Below are 18,484 nucleotides of genomic sequence, written 5' to 3'. Positions count from 1 at the left end.
GTTGCCATTGAAACTGGAAATGCTTGTGGCTATGCCTTTTTAAAAGGAAATTTGATTTTTTTACATATAAATGTTGCATTCACAATAGTCAGTCAGTTTGGTGATGAGAAATAATTATTAAAACATATGAGCAACAATTTGAATTTTTTTTTTGTCAATAAGCACAACAAACTTGCTAATTGGAAGTGAACTACAAATGTCTTGCACTACAAGAAACTGTGGTATCATTTATGCATATCTGTCTACTGTAGTGATCTGTTATTTCTACATAGCAGCAGTAATGTAGCTTTGAAGGAGTTGGCTCTATCCCCTAATATCTGACACCACTAATACTCACTTTGTGTGTGTATATTATATAATTTACAAGGGAACATAAAATTATATAACGAAGTTCATATTGTAATTTCTTGTTCCCTTGTCATTTATATAATCTCTTATTACACTCTTTACTCAACTGACACTTTTCTCTGAAGCATATGTAATGCTTTAGGTTATTAATATCACTATGCCTAAGCTATATATATATATATATATCTCCGGTTGTCCTTTACAAATTATACAAAATTTTTTATTACTTGATACATACGAGGAGGTGCTGAACAGCTCCTGGTTTTGGGTAAAAGAAAATACAGGAGGATCAATTAATTATGATTTTATTTAACATATTCCCCACTCAGATTCACACACTTGTTGCAGTGGTCCTTCAGTTTTCCTAAGCCCTGTAAAAGAACTTGGAAAGTTGGGCTTTCAATCAGGCCTTTCACAATACCTTTAAAACCAGGAACTTTTCAACACCTCTTCATGTATATATATATATATATATATATATATATATATATATATATATGATTTTGAACTTAAGTTTTTTATAAATGTACGCAAGTAAATGTTTGATGAATTGTTTTGTTGTATATAACACCTCTTATTGTCTACAACACTGCTTGCTATATCCATCCATCAATCCATATTTGTTTACCAGTGTAACTGTTTCACCATGGTAAATATATCCTCAGTGAGCTACCAAAGTGCCTATTCCCCATGTCATGTCTCTTCACCCATCTTCTATATTGTTCAATTTTCAGAATATTAACTTTTTTTTTTAAATTTCATGACACTAATTTTTCATTTTATATTCATTCCCATCCTCCACATTTTACTTTAACTAACTCTAGTGCCACTAATAGCAACAATATTATTGATAAACCAGAGATGTTTTAAATTAGGAACCTTCATACATTTTGCTAATGATTTAATTCATTAGTATTTCATAAACAGTCACAATTAACAGTAACACAACTAGCTTTCTCTATCATTTATTCTATGATGCTCTACGTCAGTATGGATGTTCAAAATTTATACTTCACGAGTAACATTTTGTTGTCTCTGGGTCAGACAATTCTATATGTCTGTTGTTATCCCTTGCTATATAATAGGAACTATGTTGTTTACTTTAAATAATAATGTGCTATTGACAAACAAGACCATATTTTTAATCAATTTAATTAAAATAGGCAAAAGTACAGCTGTCTGGTTAAAAAGTTTGCTTCTTAGCCATGTAGTTTCAAGTTCAGTCTCATCATATGGCATTCAGTTGGTATCTTCTGCTATAGCCCTGTGCCAACCAAAGCCTCCTGAGTGAATTTGGTTGGCAGAAACTGAAAGAAGTTCATTGTACATATATGCTTGTTATACTTTTTTTTTTTTTTTACATTTGTGCTTCTCCAAGAATCACTGAGCTACAAGCAGTAATATTGGCATTTCCTCTGTAGACATATTGTCTAGTGGCTTTGTCCTCTTGAAGACATCTAGAATAAGAAACCTCTTATTTAAAAAAGCACCTAAACAATGCCTCAATGAAAAGCATGGATAAACGGATGTTAATTGCGTGAATGAATATTATGATGATAATAATGACATATAAGGATAATTGCTTGTTGAATAAGTAAAATGTTTATGCATTTATAAATTTTTGTTATAAATTATAGGTACTGAGTATAATTTTTTTTTTTACTTACATATAATTTTAAGTTTTTTGTTTCAAAATTATATAAATTGAAACAGTTTGGTTTTACTTCTAGTAATTGGTGGGTGTTACATTACATTACATTACATACATACATTACATACAGACAGACAGACAGACAGGAATAAAAAGGAAATTCCAAATAACATTCTAGTGGGTTTTTTTGTCTATAAAAGGTGTTTTTTTTTTTTTTTAATTAATTATCAATGTATAACATTCCTAATTGTTAATGACTCACATACTTATTACTCAGAATTTCATATGCATGAAAACGTTTGTGATCAATCAGATGTCTGCATTAAGTGAAGAGCCTTGGCTATGTTTGGCTTCAACTGCAGTTCTCTCTTTGCTATTGATAGGCCATGTATTGAAAGTAGTTGAAGACTACATCTATATATATATATATATATATATATAGACATTACTTCTGTATTGAGTGTTGTTTCTTTTTATTGATGTGTATGTGTGCATGCATGTATGTATGCCTGTATGCATTGTGTAGTTTATGTTTACATCTAAGGATACACACATGCGTATCTATACACACATATAAATTTATAACTAATATATATGTATATTGGTTTTAAATTTTCTTTTGTATTTATAAATGTAGATGCATTAAGCTATAAACTATGGATTTGCACAAAAACTCAAAATGCTAGGATTTTCTAAGAGCAATCTCAATCTGATCAGCAGCACAGTGAAAATTTGTACAGCATTCCAAAAATTCTCCATTTCAAATTCTTTAAATGAATACATGCACACATTTGGTTGCGTGCATCTACAAAAACAAATATGTAAACAGTAATGATGCACACACATACAGGTACAAACACCGAAGTACTAAAGAGACGTTATTCACACACAACGTAAGTGCAGGTGTATACATCTACATATATGCACACACTAACTCAATCACGCACTTACAAACCTAGGGAAGTGTCTTGTTGCTTTGTTAGCGACTTCCTTGAACTCCATGAAGAACGTAAATAAACCTTCACACACACACACACACCATCACCATCATGTTCATGTTAAACCCTGCACATTTTTTCTCCTTCTCCATTTTCTTTCACTCACTCATCCCTTTCTGTTGAAAAATCTAGGGGCTTGGAATGTCAAAGACTTTTCCATTCTTTCTGAGCATCAAACTAATACACCTGCTTGTTGTTCCCTCACTTGTCTTTGTCTTTTGTTTTCTGTAAATTTGAACCCCCCCCCCCCACACACACGCACAAATAAGATCTTAGACTGGTAGCTTTTCATGTAACTCCTAAATGGATATGTTTTGGAGGATATTAAATTGATACAGAGTTTGCACATGTGTTTCTGAGGCTGTATGTGGTATCCCAAGTGTTATAGATTATTTATTAGATCATGTTAAAAATATCCAATTGATATAGTTAATAATGATTAGTTAATTAATGATATATACATGTTAAAATAGTTCAGAATGGTTCTCTAGTACATAATTCTTCGTACTATACATGCACCTTTGATGCGTTGTAGTACACCTGAGCACTAAAGACAATAATTTAATTATTATTATTTTTGTTGTAATTCAGTGTCATGTGGGCTAAAATTAAGATTTTTTGATGGTTTTCTTTTAGCATTATTATGAGGAGTAAATAAGGTGGTGAGCTGGCTGAATCCTAAGCATGCTGGATAAAATGCTTTGTAGCATTTCGTTTATCTTCATGTTCTTAGTTCAAATTCTGCCAAGGCCAACTTTACATTTCATCCTTTCAGGGCTGATAAAATAAGTACCAGTTGAGCAGGGGTTTTTTTTTTTTTTTTTCCATGTAATTGACTAGCCCTTTCCTCCAAAATATCAGGCCTTGTGCCTATAGCAGAAAGGATGGTTATGGGAACAAAATAATAAATTCGACAAGATACACCAAATCTGAAACACACACAGACATACATGTACAATGGTTTAATTGGAGAGTAATAGAGATGAGTTTCTGGAAGAGAAATTCATATGATACTCTGACTTGAATAAAACTCACCAGTGAAAGTTCTCAGAATGTCACTTTAAGTTGGTTGTAGTGAAGTAGCCTTTGTATGTGTTCAACCATACCTTTACATATATCAATAGATGTATGTAGATGGATGGATACATGACCCTTAGAGTCTCTCTAAATACACATTAGTAAGAATTTTAGAGACCAATATTGTATAACATATGTTGGTATGTTATTTAAGGCTATTGTGAACGTAATCTAATCTTTTCTAACAGTGTATGACAATGGGAGAAAAATCTACATTTGCTTAATACAAAAGAATGTTGCAATAAAGTGTGACAGTCACCATCCTCACCATTATTCTACTCTTCTCTCTGTATGCGTGTCATATTCTCTGTATATCTCTATTAGATTATTCTCTCTCTCTCTCTCTCTCTCTCTCTCTCTCTCTCTCTCTCTCTCTCTCTCTCTCTCTCTCTCTCTCTCTATAGTGATTAGAGAGACACACTGAAGGAAAGGAGAAGAAGATTGTGATGTCACACAAATGTAGCACTGCCATCATCACCATCATTTTCCTCTCTTTCTCTCTGCCTTTGTGTCTCTTGATCTGTGGCTCTCATTCTTTATTTCTATTTCACTTTCCAGACAGTGAGAGAGAGAGAGAGAAAGACTAACACTACTTCTCTTCCAACATTGTCTTTATACATCTTTCTTGACAGAAGTAGGTGTGGTTTGAGAAAGATTTGGCTGCTATTTCTCAAAATAAATGTTATACAAATCCTCATTTTGTGAGCATGACTAATAATAAACTTTTGTTTCTTCTTGGTTTTATAGTTTCAGAATAGAAAGTGATTATACAAACAAATAATTAATATTCAGTTATAAATATCAGGGTGCTTGGCCTGGTAGTTAGGATGTTGCTCTCACGATTGCAAGGTCGCAGTTTCAGTCCTGAGACTGGGTGGTGCATTGTGTTCTTGAGCCAAATACTTCATCTCACTTGTTCTGCAATCACTTTGACACCTGACATGTGGCACACCATACGCTTGTTCAAGCAATGTCAATTTGATGGAGGGAGTGTTCAAATGTACAGCACATGCGTTTTATCGTTTTTATGCATTTTATAAGCAAATTATTCCTGCAGGTTGTTCTGCAAGAAATTACAGAACCGTCTTTTTCTTACAACTACCACCATCATCATCATCATCATTATACACATACACACACTCCTACACATTACATACATACATGCACATATATATAAATACACACACGCACACACAAAATTAGCAGTTATATGTAGATGAAATCAAATCTTGCGTTGTAATTTATTTTTCTTGCTCTGTTGAATTCTTTGGTGTTGGTTGACAAAAATAACATTGCTTGTTTGATTTGTGGAGTGAATGCTACAACTGACTCGAATCATGGTAATGCGTGACTGCTGGATTGACACCAACTGATTTGAGAACATGGCCACACTTGTCTCCCTTGTTTGTGAGGTGTTTTACCTTTGTTTTGCACAGCTGCTTGCTCCCCAACCCAAGGCTACATGCTCTGCTTCCTCCTCCTCCTACTATGCTGCCGCTGCCACCACTGCTGCCTTATCAAGTGTCAGGGTAAGTTCACTGCAGCATCAGATTATTAAAGCAGTGAGTTAATAGTTATTTTGTATGTTGCATCTGTTTTCTTTCATGCTATAGACATTATGATGTGTTGGCTTTTGTTGTTTTGTTAGTTGCTTATTAACCATTTCAGTTGAACCATCAGCATCGACATCATCTTACATGAAATTTTTCTGTGATGGCATGGGTTGGTTTGGTCTTGTCACTCATCATCTGACGCGCACACACACACACACACACACACACACACAAAAAAAAAATCAGTAGATGTGTCTTACACTGGGCTGGGTGCATTTTATCATGCCACTGTCACCAGGGTGGTTGTGCTATGCAGGAAGACTAAAGATTTCCCTCTCCCCTATATCAGATTTTATTCAGTGTTCCTGACCTCCTGGATGGGTAGTAGTCCCCAATGCATCTTGCAAAGTTCACACTTTGCTCTTAACTTCTTTGTTTCTCTTTTTTTTTTTTTTTTGCTGAGTTTCTAAGGCAGGGTCCTCGCCATTTCACCTGCGTCAGAGGTATTGTCTCATGCAGGAGGGTTACAAAGTATCCTCCTACGCCACCCCACACCATCTTCTTTGTGTCAACTCTTGTTAGAAATGTATTGCCCCCCTAGATGAGAAACCTAGAATGTGGGTTGTAGACCCTATGCCTTGTCAGTAGGTTCCATTTTTTTTTTTTTTTTTTACTGGGTTTTATGGTTCGATACCCTTCCTATCACCAACCATTTTCTGGAGTATACTGCATGCATTTTATCATGCCATCAACACTGGAGGAACTAACCTGTACTATTTTTTTTCTCTAACCCTTTATCTCTCTCTCTCTCTCTCTTTCCCTCTCTCTCTTTCTCTCTCTCTCTCTCTCTCTCTCTCTCTCTCTCTCTCTCTCTCTCTCTCTCTCTCTCTCTCATTTTTATGTTTATTAAGTTGTTGCACTAGTCATTTTGTAGATTAGTATTTTTATCAGTGTTTCAGGTTTGTTAAAGATAACAGTAACTTTGTTTTTTTCCAAAATTCTTTTGTAGTTAACTGATTTCACTTTCAATGTTTGTTGTTTAAAAAGTAAAATGATGGGGTGTGGATATTTATTTGATACAACAATTAACTTAATAACTTTCCAATGCTGTTATATTGTGGTAAGACAGAAATGTAACTAAAATGTTTAGTCCTCTGCAATAGTAGTTGATAAGGTGTTCCATTGCAAAATTGGCTGATGTTGAAGTAGAAAACAGGTGAGTTGAGGAAAACTTGGTATTTTTATACCGTTACAAGACTTCAAGCAGTTTTTATGAAAGTCTTATATCATTTACATTGATCTAAACGTTAGTTCTATTCATAGGATTTTTCAGATAGATATGCTTGATCATGAAGTAGATTTTGATTGATAAATTTGGAACAGCAGTAAGAGTCAGTACTGTAATTCTATTCAGTCTTCTGGCATTGATGTTATGACTACTAAAGAGTATGTGGCTTTAACAGTGAGTGGGATGAACAATTGAAGTTGCCTGTTTTGGCTTTCCATCTAAATCAGTGCACTGTTTCCTGCAGAAGATAGGTCTGGAACCCAGACAACAAAGAAAGCCATCAAGGAAATAGGCATGGCAGCTGAAACTAGCTCAAGATGGTTATTAAGAGACTGCAAGTGGAACTTTCCATAGGTGAAAACTAATTCACTCCTTGCTGCCCCACTCAGGTGAAGCATACAGGCTAAGGAGCAAAACACTTGTGACTCTGAGATACCTGCTGATGATACAAAAGGGTTTACAGCATTGCAAAGGATTTAGAAGAGCCTGCAAAACCTCTGGGTAGTTCCTGCAGTTTCTACATGAGGCAAAGCATTTCTGATGTTTATTTCACCTTTATTTTACCTATAACTTATATTAGGTCGTCCAGAAAGTTTTGAGTGTTTTTAAGCTAAATCTTTTAATGCTTCGTTGAACATACCTGAAACATAACACAGTTAAAAGTTTGGTATTGCAGTTAAAAGTTTGGCAAGTGGTAGTGAATCTCTTCGTTGTTCCTGACTAAAAATAGATTTATCTTTCATTCCAGTTACCCTTTATTGACACTTAAAATGAATAACCCAAAATTTCATATTTGTGTTGTAATGCATTTTTCTTTTTTTAAAAAGGAGAAAATGCTGCAAAGACTTGCAAAAACATTTGTGAAGTTTATGGTGATGATGTTGTAGGTGAATGAACTGTTTGAAGGTAGTTTTGCAAAGTTTAAAACCACAAAGTTTTACTTAGAAGATGGCAGTCGCAGTGGAAGACCTTCAAAATTAGATGATAAATAAAATTTATTGAAAGGTCAATTATTTATATCCCTTGTCGCATATTAAAAATGCTAAGAACTTTCCAGACAACCTAATTGAAACAACATTATATCCTGTAGACATAATAGATTTAACAGGTTCACATAAAGACTACTTCCAAATGTCTCTTGGTTTACCAGTGTCTAATATTGAGTTGTTTGTCATTTATATTCCTACCAAACTGACTAAATCATCAACTTTCAGTGAAAGATAATAAACTGACCAACCAAAAGTCTATCGTTTTAGCAGTAGTCTATATACTACCTATAGTATTAATATTGTGTCTTTTATCAACTGATATTTAAACATAAAGAATAGATTTCCTGTTTAACATTTACTTAAAATAATGAACTTGGCAACTCTGTTTAATCTCTGACTGAACAAATTCTGAAATATTACTAATATATATATATAGAATATAATATCCTCATCTTACTAACTGGGATTGTTGCATTAAAAGCCCAATGTAAGCTGCTTGTTTTATAGAAAGGCTTGCTTCTTTTTTTAAAAGCTTTTTACTAAAACATTTTTTGCTTTGTGTCATCTGTGCTGCTACTATCATTGTCATAATTTGATGATTTTTTTGTATATATACATATATTTATTTTTCTTGTTACTTAATCATGAGAGCTTGGCAGAAATAGTAGTGTTGTTAAAGTCAAAATTATCTATTTATATATATCAGTCCTACATAAATTGTCATGCTATATTTCTTGCTAATTTACATATCTGATGATTATGCAAAATTTTACTCTCCATTATGTTTGTGTGAGTGAGTGAGTATCAGAGTGTGTGAATGTGTCAATTTAGAATAGTTATCGATTATTATCTACTTGAGGTACTGTTAATTTTAATTTATTCTAACATGATTTTTGTTTCTTTAAATTTTGTTTCTCTCAGAACAACTCTATCATTAGCATTGATGACCACACAGATTGTGCTGATATTGAAGATGATGATGATGAAGATTTTAAGCCTGTGGTAACCTTGCTTTAATCATGTTATAAAACCAGTTTATAGTATCACATTTAACTTTAGGTTTTCCGTATTTTTTCACTTGAGTGAATAGATCTGTTATTTCATTCATTCACATAAATTGTTACAACAGTTGTTTTTGTGACCATATATCTTTAATTACTGTATTCGCCAGTGTATAAGACACACATTTGCATAAGGCACGTATTTTATGAGTATATTTTGTGTGAAAACAAATCTAGCATGTTTCATCATAGACTTATTAACAGATATTTCAAAGTTTTGTAGAGGGAAAAATGTATGATTCTGTGCTGTGACAGTATACAGGAATAAAGTATAAATCAATAAATTTATCATGCAGACATTGCATTATGGGGGTATTTTTATTTGAACTGTACCTTGTTTCAGATCAACTGTATAGTTGTTTATATTTTGGTTAAATGAAATGTCTTACAGAATGTAAAACTCAGTTTCTGGCTATGATGTTTTGCATAACTGCAAATGGGCAGCCATTTGCAGTTATGCAAAGGTGCATCAAGGTGCTATAGTATTTTTGTCATCCACTCATTACAAATAGCTGACATGATTTTTCATGATTCTAAGAGAAAAAATGTGTAAAATTCCCACTTATCAGCCTTCTTACAAAAATTGCTACTGAAGCTACATTTTTAAACAATGTTTTGGATACAAGTAAAGCTGGGGTTTTAAAATGACCTTAATGAGTAAGAAATATTTAAATACAGACTATTGACCTTCAAAAACATTCATGTTAAGATAGTTTTCTGAAGAGAAGTGGCTTTACAATCTCTATTACAATTCATTGATCTTGTCAAAGTAACAGTACCATTGTACATTGTGATAACTTTAAATAGGTTAAGTATAGTTAAAGACTGTTTTTTAAGGTTAGATAATTTCCTGTAATAGATATGGCTGTCTATAGTTTCTTATATGCTTTAAGAACAAAAGACTTGTATGCTAAAGTGTTATAATGTAGCACTATGAGATACTATGCTATGAAAGCAGAACCCTTGTTAGATACAAAATGTTACAAAGCATAAGACTTCTTATACCATACTGATAGCTCCTTGGTTTAAAAAGAAAATGAGTGAAAGCTATGAAAAAGCAAGCAAACAAACAAACAAAAAAAGTTTTAGGAAAAGCTTCCAGCCATAAAAACCCTGCCAAAACAGGCACAGTAGTCTGGGGTAGTCTTCTACCTGGCAGGCTCCTGTCAACTGCCCTACCCATGCATGCATGGAAGTCAGAGGCATTAAATGATGATTTTACACACACGCACACGCACACGCACACACGCAGAGAGGGAGAGAGAGAGAGAGTCTAAGTTTGAGAAAACAATTCCTCTAGTGCTGGTATTAATATGAACACATGTAGCCCACTAATGGTTGTCAACATGAAAGGTTACCACTTCTAAGACTAGTAAAAATGTGTTGCAAAATATAACATAATACCAGTTACTGTTGTATTAACTGGGTTAGCACATGTTACTTGGGTACATGACAGAAATTTTTGAGTACAACAATGGCAAGAATTACAAGTAATTTATGTCATAAGCATTTAGAAACTTTGGGAGAATTTGAAATAATTTGTTTTAACCCTTTAGTATTCATATTATTCTATAAAATGGATACCTTTTTATTCACATTGGTTGGAATTAATCATGCATTTTCTTGTAACTTTGATGATGTGATTGTATATTTTTGGAAAAACATTGTATGGTAGGTGTGAGAGGCCAGATCTAGCTTGATTGAACATAAAACAAGTAGAAAATTTGGGCTGGATATGGTCTGTTTAAATGCTAAAGGGTTGAACTTGAAGTAGATAAAGCTCCAAATAATGGCATATAAATATTGAATTAGGAAATCCTTTGGCTAGCAAAAGTTGAAGGCTGGGCTTGCATCTCACAAGTAGCTTTTGACCCTTTTTATCCAAAGGGGTTTTTAACCCAATATTTACATGTGATTATTTATAACTTCATCTATTTTGAGTTAACTTGTTTAAAACAAATTATTCATAAGTAATGTTTAGATATAATGATAGATCTGATGTTGGTTTTAGTGATGATTATTTTCTTCCATTCTAAATCTGGTATTTTGTTAATTCTGATTGTAGAAAACTATTGAATCTAAATCAATGACCTCTGGTGGAACAAACGACTCAAACAGCGAGAAAGAGGGTGACAACTTAAGCTTTGATGAAGTAGATGAAATCGACAGTGCTAGTGACAACAGTGATATGATTTATATGCCAAATCACAGTGATTTGGAGTCTCCTGAGAACATACCCAGGTGAGAAAATAACTTTTATATTGCTTCCAGGAAAGTTTCAAGAGAATTTTGTGAAATCTATTTGTAATTTTTGGAAATTATCTCCCCTTTGCTTGCAAGATTTTTTTTTGTTTTCTTTCTGACAAAGAGCAAAATTTAAATTAAGATTTTATTAAATATGACATGGTCTGTATCACCCCTTAAATGATATGGCTAAATTAATGAATTTAAGTAGATAAGTTATTTCAGTTATTTCTCATACTTTATTATTTCTTTTTATATCTATGCATCCTTTCCTGTCTGTGACTCTTTTATTGTTAATGTTTCTGCCATTTTATGTTTTATCCTGTGTACAATGCGTGCACTTTTGGTTATTATAAACTGTCTGTCTTTTTTCAACTTATTGCTGCTTTCTGTCCCCTCTTTCACTCTTTTCTGACAAATTGTATTGTACCTGAGCACTGAATTTAATAAGATTATCGAGAGAGCAGTGCATGATGTCAAAGTGATGCTGGGGTACAAATATGCAAAGCCCAATACGGTAATCCCTCGACTATCGTAGGTGTTATGTTCCAAAACCTCCCACAGAAATAATTAAAATCTAAAAAGATATAAATAGTTATCGGCCACAGAAACCTGTGATATACTGAGGAGTCTGCGATATAAATTTACATTTATCAGCCAGAAAAATCCATGATGTACTGAATGCGCGATAGGTCAACCGCAATTACCCGACTGATAAGGGTACACCAGGTACACGCATCACAACCATGTATGCGATATGGTAACCTCATATCAAGATAAACAATGCATGACCTTGCAGGTGGAGGCCCAGTTAGAATTTTCTTCAGGTTGAGTAGTCCGCCCTGCCGAAAAGGTCCCTGATTCAGGGTTGTTTCAGGATGATGAATGAAACACCCTTGTTTCCAGAGGTGAATTGTTCAAACTCAAAAAATTCCTCTCAACACATAGCTATAATACTCCCACACTACTCCTGTTCATGATCAGACGCACATATCGTCAAACATTAAGGGGACGTGCTCAACTGGTTAAAGTCAAACAACTGACATATAAGAGAAAACGTGTACATGTTAACACTTCCAATCATTTAAGATCAGAAATATCATGGAAGTCACTGCCAGGTACTGTATCAGGGTATAGATTATTATTATTATTGTTGTTGTTGAGGATGCATGGCCTAGTGATTAGGGTGTTGCACTCACAATTGAAAGATCGTGGTTTCAATTCCTGGACTTGGCGCTGCATTGTATTCTTGAGCAAAAACTTTTAACATTGCTCTGCAATCACTTTGGCACCTGGTGTGTGGGGGTGTGTGAATGATAATAATGATTACTACAAAGTAGCATAGCATTACCTTTAATTCCTACATATATATACATATATATGTATGTATGTGCCGTCGGCGTTTAACGTCTGCTTTCCATGCTGGCATGGGTTGGACGGTTTGACTGAGGGCTGCACAAGGCTCAATCTGATCTGGCAAGGTTTCTACAGCTGGATGCCCTTCCTAACGCCAACCACTCTGATAGTGTAGTGGGTGCTTTTACATGCCACCGTCACTAGGGCCAGTCAAGCGGTACTGGCATTGGCCATGCTCAAATGGTGCTTTTAACATTCCACTCGCACAGATGCCAATCAGGCGGCACTGTCATTGGCCACACACACACACACACACACACACACACACACACCACCACCACCACCACCACCACCACCACCATCATCACCATCACCACCACCACCACCACCACCACCACCATCACCATCATCATCGTCGTTGAACGTCCGCTTTCCATGCTAGCATGGGTTGGACGATTTGACTGGGGACTGGTGAAACCGGATGGCAACACCAGGCTCCAATCTAATTTGGCAGAGTTTCTACACCTGGATGCCCTTCCTAATGCCAGACTTACACATGTTTTTACTGCAATGATTAGTAACTGTTACAATTGCAACCCTACTATAATACTGGTGCAGTTTCTTCAGGGTCTTCACTTTAATAGTCTTATATATATATATGTATGTATATATATATATATATATATATATATATATATATATATATATATGTATATATATATGTATATATATATGTATATATATATGTATATATATATGTATATATATATGTATATATATATGTATATATATATGTATATATATATGTATATATATATGTATATATATATGTATATATATATGTATATATATATATGTATATATATATGTATATATATATGTATATATATATGTATATATATATGTATATATATATATATATGTATATATATATGTATATATATATGTATATATATATGTATATATATATGTATATATATATATATATATATATATATATATATATATATATATGTGTATACACACACATATATATTTGTGTGTTTGTACTTGTCCCCCACAACCATTGACAACTGGTGTTGATTTGTTTACGTTCTTGTAACTTAGCAGTTCAGTGAAATAGATCTGACAGAATAAGTACCAGACTTTAAAAATAAGTACATCAACTAAAACTCTTTTAGCACGGCCACAGTCCAATGACAAACAAGTATGAGATAAAAGATTTTTCTAAATGTATAACTGGAACTTTGGAACATTGCGAATTATTTCCCTTTGATAAGCATGCATAAGAAACGTCTGCTGAGCTGATCATCAGTGAGTGGGCGTTGAACTGTAATCTCTCTCTCACTCTCACATACACACATTGAGTCATGCTTTCCTCTTTTCATTGTATTCTATTCCTCAGTCAAAGTATAAGCAAAATCTGTTATGCTATTTATTTTCGTTGGTAACTTGAATTACATTTTCACCAAAACCATAACTACTCATTTCTTTTTCCTTTTTGCTATCAGCATTATTTTACATTGTTCTCTAACAACTTTGAAGTTGTCAAATTAAAAATGTCTGCATAGGCAGGCATGGCTGTGTGGTTAAGAAGCTTCCTTTGTGACCATGTGGTTTTAGGTTCAGTCCCAATGCATGGCACCTTAGGCAAGTGTCTTCTGTTATAACCCTGGGATGCATCTGTGTTTGTGTTTCTCAACTGCTTGACAACTAGCGTTGGTTTGTTTACGTCCCCGTAGCATAGCAGTTTGTTTGATTTAAAGCCTTCAAAATAGTATCCCAGCATGGCCACAGTCCAGTGACTGAAACATGTAAAATACAAAAGATAAGATTAATTGTATAAGCAGTGAATACAATTTTTTAGAGTAATGGGGTACAGAGTGCTCAAATCTATATATTTTGAAGTTGCTGCTACAACTGCTACAACTGCTCCTGCTGCTGCTACTACTACTACTACTACTACTACTACTACTACTACTACTACTACTACTACTAGATGAAATTAGCACACTGAATGTGTTTTTCTGAAGAACAATTGAACTTGTTTGTTATGGTGGGTAGTAAGGATGGTAGGTTGGTAGGTGGGTTGGTCAGTACTCTGTGTAAGTATAATGTAGCATTGCAGCTTAAGGTTGGACAAAAGCCAAAGAAAGAGCAAAGAGTGTTAATATTTAATGATGTGTAGGGTTGGAATGGTGGGTTTATGGATTACAATACATTTTATTAACCTGATTTTTTAAATTTTTATTATTGATAACATTTATGTAAGTTACCATACAAATGGTAAACTGTGCTTTGCCTAAAGTCTTTATATCAAATACCAGTTTTTTAATACATGCATTTATGAAATATTGTTTTATTGATGTGATTGTTTACTTTATTTTTTCCACTATTCTATGTAGTAACTTCCAAGTGTTTGCACCATCTAGTAGGTCTATATTCATACCAAATACCAATAGAACCAGTTTGTCAAACAGCGCAACAGGTGAGTAAATTGCATCATGTTTTCCAGGTATCACATATTTAACAAATTTGCTCTGACTTATCCATTTATTTCATTTATTTTTGTCATACATTCACAAATGGTTTTTCCATCTTGACTCTCATGGCCTATTCGTCCACATATAACTTCTACTTCACCATAGCACTAGACAACGCGATCATAACACCTCTGTTAATCAATGAAGAGAATTCCATTACTGTTGGTTTTTCAGAACCTACTGTATTACTTCTTAGATATTTCTCTCTATCATGGTCAATTTATTTCGGTCATAAGTCAATAGTTGAACAGAGAGTTCAATGAGAAGTCTGTTAGTGATTGCAAGAATCAATGTTAGGTCCAGATTCTGAATCCCAATAAGGGCAAATTGATTTTCAAACTCTTTTCCACATCACAATGATCCATATGTCTTGTGTTTTTCTCCAGTTTTTTTTTCTAATGTTAAGTGGATAAGAGGTCAAGAGGCATAAATTTGACATCTCTGGATAGGACACTGGACTATCTCTGTTGATTTATTTCACAGAAAAAAATTGAACTTGACACTAAACTAACAAATTATTCTACTGTTGTTCTTTTTGCTCTGTGGTAACTATTTTCACTTGAATGAACTCTGCCTTTTTATGGATAAGGGTTTTGCATGGACTTAGCATGGTGCCGAGAAGACAATTCAACTAGCAATATGTATTCTGTTAGCTGGCCATTTGCTACCCTATCTACTCCACCATCTTTCACTTTCTGTCAAGTGATTTAGATCCAAATTATTTCTTCTACTTCATTTATTTAAACAAAACACAAATGTTTTGTATACTAGGAATCCTTCATTTTTATTTATATATTTGTCTGATTCATCTTTCTTTCCAACTTTTTGTCTATCTGTCTGTCTTATGTGTCTACCTTTGACTGTGTCTATATCTATTTCTGGCTAGCTGTCTCTTTTCCCTGTCTTTTTTAAATGCACACATTATATTCATATCTAATAAATTAAGTTTGTATACTAATTCTCCCCCCCCCCCCCACCTATCAAATATTGCTAAAATTTGTATGTATTAATAATATTGCTCTTAGGTGAGTCTCAAGGTAATGATGATGATGGTGGTGATGATGATGAAGACCTGGTTGATGAAGGTGGCTCTTCCTTGTCCAATGCCAACACACCAACAGACGTTGAAAGAGAAATAATGTGGAAGACGCCAGAAAAGGTATGCCTTCTTTAGATGAAATTCTTTATCATCTCTCTTCACTCTAATTTATGTGAGTTTCTGGATATTCTAGGGTAGAGGAATGATTTGTGAGAGCAGCCCAGATCAAATAGGGTTGAGATTAACAGTGGACATAAGGAGCATTTATCAAGCTTCTGTTCTCAAACATATTCTGTTCATTCTAGGAGTTGAGGCCATAAGAGAGAAGTCGAGGACTGAATGTATGTAGGAAATTTTCTATGTTGATAGTCTTAAAAATCATTGCAGAAACTATCGTTAAACTACAAATGTTCAAAAGTTAGAAAAGCAGGCTTCAGTTGTGAGGCGTGAAATTTAATTTGGGTGCAAGCATGGCTATGTGGTTAAGAAATTTGCTTTAGAACAATGTGGTTTACAGTTCATTCCCACTGCATGTCATTGTTAGCTAATGTTTTCTATGGTCACAGGCTCACCTATGAATGCCTTTTAAGGGAATTAATAGATGGAGACTGTAAGAAGTTTCCATTGTGTGTGTATGTGTTCTGTCCTTATCTTGATGTTTGTGTGCTGAATAAAGACCAAGTCATTATTTGGTATTATATCTGGCCATTGAACTGTTCATTGTTTGAAGGACTAAGCAAAATATTACCTTATATGGAAACAGGTGTGAATTCGCAACAGGGAGAGCATCAAGCTGTAGAAAATCTGCATGGAAAAGTGAACATTAAAACAATGTTGATGATGGTGATGGTGTCAGCTGCTGCTGCTAACAAGAAAAATGTATCATCTAGATACGTTAGAAAAAAATAAAATGGTTGGAAGTTTTTGTCAGACTTTACCAGTTTGCCAAAAGCTGGCATGGTTCTTTATCAACACCAGTGTAGCCAAAAGTTCAGTTATGTCTCTGACATTCTTCCTTCTCTACATAAACAAACTACTATACCCCTATGTAAATGATATTACCCATCACTTCTCCTTAGTCTAGCATATAAGCGACACCCATACACAAATTAGTTGCTTTACACCAGACTTGTATTGCTTTTATAAATAGTGGTGTTGGTGTAGCTCTATGGTAAGAAGTTTACTTTCCAACCACTTGGTTCTGGGTTCAGTCTTCCTGCTTGGTACCTTGGGGTGGTGTCTTCTATTATAGCCTCAGGCTGACCAAAGCCCTGTGAGCGAATTGGTAGATGGAAACTGAAAGAAGCCTGTTGGATGCCTTGTGGTATTTGTTCCAGTTCTGAATTCTTGGGTTGTAGGCTCAGATGTGTGTGTGTGTTTATATTTGTATTTGTCCTCCAGTACTGCTTGACAACCAATGTCTGTGTTTACGCCCCCATAACTTAGTGGTTTGACAAAAAGAGACCAAGAGAGTAAATAACAGGTTTTTTTTTTTTTTTAAAGTACTGGGATTGATTCATTTGACTGAAATCTCTTCAAGGTGGTGCCCCAGTATGGCCACAGTGCAAATACTGAAACAAGTAAAAGCTAAAAGATAAAGAGACTTTCAGCTCGTCCTTGTGTATGATGTTAACCTATCCATCTTTCAACAGCCTACAGACCCAATCAGAACACATATGTTAAGGAAACAGTTTTCTATTTCACCTTTTCTAGTTTTAAACAAATTATATGTTTTCGATGTCTCTAAAATACCAGACCTCACAATCTTTGATTATCTCTCATAGTGACTTCACACATACAGCATTTTTAGAAGTCGCCTTCCTGGCACTTGTGCCGGTGGCACGTGAAAAGACATTCGAGCGAGATTGTTGCCAGTGCCGCCGAACTGGCTCCTGTGCAGGTGGCACGTAAAATACACCATTTCGAGCATGGCTGTTGCCAGTACCGCCTGACTGGCCTTCGTGCCGGTGGCACGTAAAAGCACCCACTACACTCTCGGAATGGTTGGCATTAGGAAGGGCATCCAGCTGTAGAAACTCTGCCAAATCAGATTGGAGCCTGATGTAGCCATCTGGTTCACCAGTCCTCAGTCAAATCGTCCAACCTATGCTAGCATGGAAAGCGGACGTTAAACGCTGATGATGGTGATGATGATGATGAACAAATCACATAGACTAGGGATTCTCTTTAGGAGAAATACTTCAACTTCGAACAATTCCTGACTTTCTACAAAAGGCCATCTAAATCTTACACTGGAGTCTTGCTCAACACATATAAAGGGCTGTGTAGCTGCTATGCATGTTTATGTGCACATTCAGAAACACACACACCACATCC

At 34.6% G+C, this 18,484-nt stretch overlaps 1 protein-coding gene across 50 annotated transcripts in view; it reads left to right on the top strand.

Moving 5' to 3' along the window:
- LOC106882850 (uncharacterized) overlaps window positions 1-18,484 on the top strand; it is a 187,340-nt gene that overhangs the window by 133,983 nt on the left and 34,873 nt on the right. For 26 of the 50 annotated variants that reach the window (XM_089360247.1, XM_089360244.1, XM_089360258.1 and 23 more), the window contains 5 exons: window positions 5,511-5,603; window positions 8,826-8,906; window positions 11,031-11,206; window positions 14,971-15,053; window positions 16,134-16,267. In XM_089360247.1, coding sequence (XP_089216373.1) covers window positions 5,511-5,603; window positions 8,826-8,906; window positions 11,031-11,206; window positions 14,971-15,053; window positions 16,134-16,267 — 567 coding nt within the window. The remainder of the gene's footprint in view (window positions 1-5,510; window positions 5,604-8,825; window positions 8,907-11,030; window positions 11,207-14,970; window positions 15,054-16,133; window positions 16,268-18,484) is intronic. The other 24 variants (XM_089360293.1, XM_089360290.1, XM_089360275.1 and 21 more) reach the window with 1 other exon arrangement.

This window comes from Octopus bimaculoides, chromosome 11 (genome assembly GCF_046866305.1).
Source record: "Octopus bimaculoides isolate indiv1 chromosome 11, ASM4686630v1, whole genome shotgun sequence".
NCBI lineage: Eukaryota > Metazoa > Mollusca > Cephalopoda > Octopoda > Octopodidae > Octopus > Octopus bimaculoides.
Note: the sequence above shows the minus strand (reverse complement) of the source record. Positions and strands in the feature narration are given on the sequence as shown.